Source organism: Aplysia californica, unplaced genomic scaffold, assembly GCF_000002075.1.
Source record: "Aplysia californica isolate F4 #8 unplaced genomic scaffold, AplCal3.0 scaffold00044, whole genome shotgun sequence".
NCBI classification, from domain to species: domain Eukaryota; kingdom Metazoa; phylum Mollusca; class Gastropoda; order Aplysiida; family Aplysiidae; genus Aplysia; species Aplysia californica.
The window spans coordinates 1,211,271-1,218,639 of NW_004797314.1; the positions used below are offsets into that span (position 1 = coordinate 1,211,271).

General features: G+C 38.8%; 1 protein-coding gene across 1 annotated transcript in view; it reads left to right on the forward strand.

The window, feature by feature from the left end:
* LOC101844982 (sodium-coupled monocarboxylate transporter 2-like) overlaps positions 1-7,369 on the forward strand; it is a 21,905-nt gene that overhangs the window by 1,919 nt on the left and 12,617 nt on the right. Inside the window, exons 2-5 of the mRNA XM_035968181.1 lie at positions 651-817; positions 2,903-3,005; positions 4,989-5,190; positions 5,946-6,084. Of these exons, the coding sequence (XP_035824074.1) occupies positions 651-817; positions 2,903-3,005; positions 4,989-5,190; positions 5,946-6,084 (611 nt within the window). The remainder of the gene's footprint in view (positions 1-650; positions 818-2,902; positions 3,006-4,988; positions 5,191-5,945; positions 6,085-7,369) is intronic.

Consider the following 7,369-nt stretch of genomic DNA (forward strand, 5'->3'; position numbering starts at 1 on the left):
GTGTGTGTGTGTGTGTGTGTGTGTGTTTCTTTAACGCATGTATTGCTTGTTCACTTTCGTCTGGCCGAGGTTTAAAAAAAGGTAAATTGAAATCGCTCTGTTTAATCTTCTCAGAAATTGAGTATAGGGGTGTAAAGTTTTACCCCCCAAAAAACATTTACTGCACACACCTAAAACATTAAAAAATTTACACATTTTACTTAACAACATACTATATATAACGTACGACAAAGAAACACGATTAAAGAGACTTTTCGAGACTCACGTGGAGACGTCTAGACAGTCGTAGGATGAAATCTGCTATCTTACATTGGAATGGGAGCAGGGTGGTGTTGCTGTCTCGAAATGAACAATTTGAAGGCTAGGTTACTGTGAGTCATTTATTGTTGTGATCCTGTGTTTGCACCCAAAGAATGGTTTTTAGTACAGGGCCCAAAAAGAAAAACTTTTCTATTACTTGGTCAAGCTATTTAAGAAAACACCTTTTTGTTTGGTCGATGGCAAGCAGAACTGCTTTGCAAAGTTTCGTGGGCAGGGGAAAATTCATAAATGAGCTAGAATTCTTTTTTTTAACTCTATCAGACGAAAGTGAACAAGCTATAAAAGACAATAATAATACAGCCAGCGCTATGTGTGTACCTACCTTCCAGTCAGCCATCTCCCAGATCGGTATTCCCAGCGAAGTGTACATGTACGGATCTATGTACATTATTCTTGGCATTGGCCTCGCCCTGAGCTACATTGTGGGTGTGTACACTCTGGTGCCCCTCATGTATCCCTTGCGACTCACCAGCATCTACGAGTACCTCCTCTTGAGGTGAGTTGAAACAACGACAGGGGGGGGGGGGTAGGGGGGGACAGGGAGTTGTTCCTTATGATGTCATTTGCAACTTTCTGACTGAAACAATAAATAGAAGTTGGCCCCTAATCAGAGAATATAATGCTACTAAATGAAGCTCAACAGAATCTGGATTCATGATTAATCAACGACAACAACAATGACTGACAGCAAAAGCAGCAACAACAACAACAACAACAACAACAACAACAGCAACGACGACAACAACAACAGCTGCAATAACAACAGTTGTGGCAGAAGGCAGCAGCAGTTAAGTAGAAGACAAAGACGAAGAAGAAGAAGAAGAAGAAGAAGAAGAAGAAGAAGAAGAAAAAGAAGAAGAAGAAGAAGAAGAAGAAGAAGAAGAAGAAGAAGAAGAAGAAGAAATAAGTAAATGACATCAAGCCAGACATAAAAACAGTGCAAATGGGGATGTTAAATTCAGAACAAACATTTGGAGGTGTTAAAAAGGAAGTTTGCCCGGAATGTCAGCTGTTATTTCTTTGTTTCGAGTCGCCTCTACAACATGTTTAAGAATGTCTATAATTGAGATCAGACTTATTCAGACAAGTGTGAATGACAGTAGTGATCATTTTTCACATCAAATGTGCTGGCTTCCTTTATACAACCAAACGTGCTTTCCAGTGTTTATCACATCAACTCAACCGTTCTATTCGAGAAATGTCTACTATTCAATAAAGATATGACCTTTTCAGTTGAACTGTACATCAACGGTCTTTGAGGTATCTATCTATCTATCTATCTATCTATCTATCTATCTATCTATCTATCTATCTATGATTAGAGATTATCTCTCTATCTCTCTATCTCTCTATCTCTCTATCTCTCTCTCTTTCTCTCTCTCTCTATCTATCTATCTATCTATCTATCTATCTATCTATCTATCTATGATTAGAGATTATCTCTCTATCTCTCTATCTCTCTATCTCTCTATCTCTCTCTCTTTCTCTCTCTCTCTATCTATCTATCTATCTATCTATCTATCTATCTATCTATCTATGATTAGAGATTATCTATGATTAGAGATTATCTATCTATCTATCTATCTATCTATCTATCTATCTATCTATCTATCTATCTATAGATAGATATATACGTGTACTTTTTAAAATGCATCCTGTAAAAGGTGTTGTATAACAAAGCCAGTAAACTATGTTTCAAAAGAACAGATAAACATAGTTCCCTAAACATTTTCGCTGTCCTGTAAAAAAAGAACAAAATATTGTGATTGTGGTTTATTTACTTTCGTCTGTCCACTTAATATAATTCCAACGCTTTAATTTATTTCTCAGTCTGCCCGTAACTTTGCATGGCACTCCTATAGGCCAACAAATAAAGAAAAATATACATGTATCATGTTTGAAAATCTTGATCCAGTATTAAACGCTTTTCTATATGAGTCGCTATCAAAATTGACGTAAGTAGAAACTTCATTTTTTGGCTAATGAATCTATTGATGGCCGGATGGGTTTTTTATATTACTGTTGTTACTGTTGTTGTTGTTGTTCTTCTTCTTCTTCTTCTTGTTATCTATTAATCATTTCTCAGTTTCGTTTCCCAACTTCACCCTTTCCATTTCTCTCGATGTTACGATCTTAATCCATGCACATTGCCGACAATTTCGTCAAATCCCTATTGTTATAGTTTGATACATTATGAGGGCAGTTAAATTTTCAATTGTGAAGAGGCAAAAGCTATAATTCCTGCTCAATTTGAGAAAATCCTGCAAATCAATCAGGTTTGATTATCACGGTCACAATCGGCTCCGTTTCGATGAGGCCAAGGTGAACAGCTAATCACAAAGCACGTAGGCCCACCCATTTCCGGATTAGATCTATTGTTTGGGCGAGGAATGAAATGGGCCCGATTCACAGAATGCTACACTTAAGTGTAGAATTCTGTGGCCCGATTGGAATTCCATGTAAATTATGATGGTGCAAAACATAGATCAATTTGATGTATTATGCATAGGCCAACGACATTGCCCATCAAGACCCATTCTTAACTGAACAAGTATTTAACCAACCAGGTGTCCTTTACTAGGTACCGATCCAATACAGTTCGAATGCTGAGCACTGTCATTGGTATGCTCACCACAGTTTGCTACATGGCTATTGCTCTACTGTCTCCAGCCCTTGCATTGCAGGTATGTAAATTTTCTTTGTCTTTTCTACATGATCGGCCGTTTAAGTTAGTGTCGGTTTAGTTATTTAGAATTTTGACTTTGCATATTGTCATTACTTTTGTTGTTCGATGGTTTCCATAGAAAACAATTTGTTTATGGTTATTTTAAAAAGGTTCTTCTTCTTCTTCTTCTTCTTCTTCTTCTTCTTCTTCTTCTTCTTCTTCTTCTTCTTCTTCTTCTTCTTCTTCTTCTTCTTCTTCTCTTCTTCTTCTTCTTCTTCTCCTCCTCCTCCTCCTCCTCCTCCTCCTCCTCCTCCTCCTCCTCCTCCTCCTCCTCCTCCTCCTCTTGTCATGATGCGATCTCAAAGGGCATACGGTACTCTGATCTTTCTTGAGGAGGTAATCGGCGTGAGACGCATACATTTTGCATTGTCATAGTTTTACAGACAACTCAAGGAAGCAGTGCCACGGTTATCAATTATTATGCTGTCGCTTCGCACTAGAGTCCCAACTCTCATAAGGAGACCTGGTTGACGCTGGCTATGACTTTAGGCCAGTCGGGAATAGGAACATTGAGAGTAAACGCCGACCAGAACGAAATTCACGAATAATGAGAAACCTATCTGAAGTGGGGTCGGGCAGTCATGCCACTGAAGCCATGCTTGGAGCAAACTTGTTGACCTACGAAATATGCGCTCCTTCCAAAACAGCAATTTTAATATTTCTAAATCCTACAAAAGAAAACATCTGCTGCAACCAGTGTTTCTGTCAAGTTAAAAACGACCTCTCATAAATGGTGGATACTGCAATGGGTGTACAGCTCTGCCCAGGAAGCACACAGCAAAATGATGTTAAATAATATAGCAACACCGTCTTCAACACAAAAGGAACATAGCCTACATAGTTTTTGTCGTACTACACCCCCCCCCCCTCTCTCTCTCTCTTTCTCTCTCTCTCTCTCTCTCTCTCTCTCTCTCTCTCTCTCTCCCTCTCTCTCTCTCTGTCTTATCCCTAGCCGTCTCTTTCTCCCTTCCTCTCTCTATGTATATCCCCCCCCCTCCCCAAACGGCTACTTTGAGCAACTGCAATCTGAGTACACACTTTAATAAAAAGACACCAAAAAAAACTTACCTACAGGGCATTTAAGACACCCGGACTACTCTCTTTCACCTGTAAACATCTTTCAAAATATTATACGCTTTTGAACAGGGCATTACATATTGTTTAGCTTGAAATGTTCATTGCATTATTCGACGTGTTTGGTATGTAGGTTGTCTGGTATTTAAACAAATTTATTTTGTCTGACACTCTGCCCAATCCTCAGCGAATGATATTGTGTAATATGAACCTAATGTACTGCGATGGTCGCTTCCATTGTTTCAGGAGTTGTTATCTATGTGCATAGTTATGGGGACCCTCTCGTACCGTCTTCCATCAGGTTTGAAATATTGGGAGTTTTATTTTTGTTTTTTTGTTTAGTTTGTTTAGTTGTTTTGTTGTTGTTTGTTTTGTTTTGTTTTGTTTGTTTGTTGTTGTTGTTTGTTGTTTGTTTGGTTGTTTTTGTGGGTTTGTTGTTGTTGTTGTTTTGTTTTTGTTTTTTGGGGGGAGGTGTGTTGTTTATTTGTTTTTGTGTACTCTCTCTAAGTTTCGCGTATGAGTTCATCTTACTTTCAAACTTTCAGAGCGCTGCACACTTGGGACCGACAGTGGCATGGTTGTAAACTGTTCAGAATTTGTGTAATATTGTGTATTTATGTATGTATGTATGTGTGTCTTTATGCATGTATTTACGTATGTACGTATTTATAATTATGTGTTTATGTATGTTTATGTATGTTTGCCATTGTGAACCAAAGTGCCCTTCTGGGACAAATAAAAGTGTAATTTATAGTTTATTGTTTTTTATGTTGTTATTGTTTGTTGTTGTTTTTGTTGGGGGGATTTTTTGGCTGTTGGTGCTGGTGTTGCTGTTGCTTCTGCTTTTGTTCATTTATTTACTCTTAAGTTGTGTTTGTGCTTATTTTTTTCTTACCCTTTTTTCCACTGTTTCCAGGCCTCAGCTGGTATTCCATTGTGGATGTCTGTGGCTATAGTCGGTGGTATCGGCACAATCTACACTACCATTGGAGGCATCAAAAGTGTAATCTGGACAGACGCCTTCCAGACAGTCATTGTTTTCATTGGCATCTTCACCATCATCATAAAGGGTAGGAATTTGCAATAAGATTAGATAGGAAAAGAATTTTTTCGTGAATGTATTAAGAACTAAATTTAGCTTTTAAAACATTTGTAAAGTATTTTGAATGATGACCTTTTCTCACACCTACCTATAATTACTGTTCATTCATTGTAGTAGCACGTAAATGAAATGAATGAAATAACCAGTGAACTCCTAGTCCAAGATATCGGGCTTTTTGCGAGAGCTGGTTTATAAAATAATTTGATGAAAGGAATTTTCGGTAAGATGTCATTGTGTGTGTGTCTCAAAGCAACGTGTGCGTATGTATTGTAATAGGTTTTTCGTCACGAGGCCAAGAAGTGCGATTTTGACTTCCATGTACCTTTGAATCTTTTCGTTCTTTGATATGAGTGCCATAGAGTGTGGCCCTAAAAAGAGGTGGATTGAGACCCAGTCCACACTGCCAACCGGATTTATCGGACTGAGTCACAGCCAGCCATATTCCTCTTCATGAATGGAGCATTTATTTAGCACAATAGGACCGATTCGACTCGCGACCGTGAATTACAAACGCGTTTGGTTTTGAAGACAACTTTCGAATTTAGCTGAATTCGGTCGTGTGATGCCAAAATGGTCACTCTTGTCCCATCCAAGAAGGAAAATCTGGCGGACCTTAACTCAATCAAATAAATCCGATTGGTATAATGTACCGGAAAACTTGATTCCCAGACGATCACAATTTTGGCGTCATTCATCAATTCCATTCAATGGTACTCCTTGCAGGTGTGTGGGAAGTAGGCAGTGTGTCAGAAGTGTGGGAGACTGCTCAGGCAGGTCAGAGGACTATTTTGAACGTCATTGATCCTGACCCGCGTGCACGTCACTCCTACTGGGGCTGTCTCATCGGAGGTCTTTTTATCTGGTCAGTTCTCAGCTGATTTCATGATTGTATATAATTGAGTAATCGACTGCACTTCCCCGTGAGGATGTGTGGATTTATTGCTCTAGCCTTGTGTACAAAGTTTTCGTTTTCAATAAATCTCTACTTTAGAATTATAAAATTTTATAAGACAGTTTTGGCCGTTTTGAGTTATTCAGATCATGAGGTCAGAAACCAATGTTCTATCTGCTCTATCAAAATTGTAAGATTATTCGGAGTCGTTATCAAGATATTCAGAGAATTGCTTTCGAAACTACTTGACATGATGTGAAACACAAAATCTTTGACGTCAATTTTTTTCCAAATTAGGTATTGAGCAGATAGAACTTTTGTAATTCTGAGGTAGCGAAGTGTCTTTCATAAGTGATATTGACATCAGTGTGACTATGATTTATGTATAAATTGCTGTTGTTGCTATCCTGATGCTCACTGATGGTATTGGTTGTCGATGTTGTGGTGGTTGTTGCTCTGGTGGTGTAGCTGCAACAGTGGTGGTGATGGCGGTTATTGCGGTTGGGGTGTTTTTATGATTGTAATGGTAGTTTCTGTTGTGGTAGGGTGGCGATGGTGGTTGTTGTGGTTTTGATGGTTGCAATGGTGGTGGTTCTTTTTGTTGGAGGGATAGTGGTGGTTGCTGTAGTTGTGGTTATATTGCATGATGGTGAGCAAACATCTACTGAACAGCGCACGAATTGACAGCTTAAAAGTTCGGGTGGCTGCTACTTTTTGGGCCGATCCATTGAGAATGGCTCATCTTTAAAAAAAAGATTTTTAAAAAGGAAAGAAAAAAAAAGAGCTAAAAATACGATCATAGAATAGTGCTATCAGGGAGGCTGACTTAGTAGTTACTTTGACCTCGGTTTCTCAGCACTGCCAAGTCACCCTGCTATGCTCAATTCAAGAATAAGTCTTGCTGTGTAGTCTTATTATGTACGCATGACCTCGCATTATTCATCAGTTTATCCTTGGCAAACGATACGGGACATGTCAATTAACCCCTTATGTCATTAGCGGCTCTCTAATTTTTGAAAATGAAAAACCACATAACAACCTTGTATCCACAACAGTCATGCGCCCGACCACTTAAACATGAACTGGAATAATAAAGACTGTCAAGAAGTTATGTAGACAGACAGAAGAAGAACGAGATTGGTGTAAAAAAAAAAGAAAGGCAGACAGGCAGCTAGACAGACAGGCATACAGAGAGACAGACAGGCATGGAGAATTTGGGGGATGGGGAAGAGAGAGAGAGAGAGAGAGAGAGAGA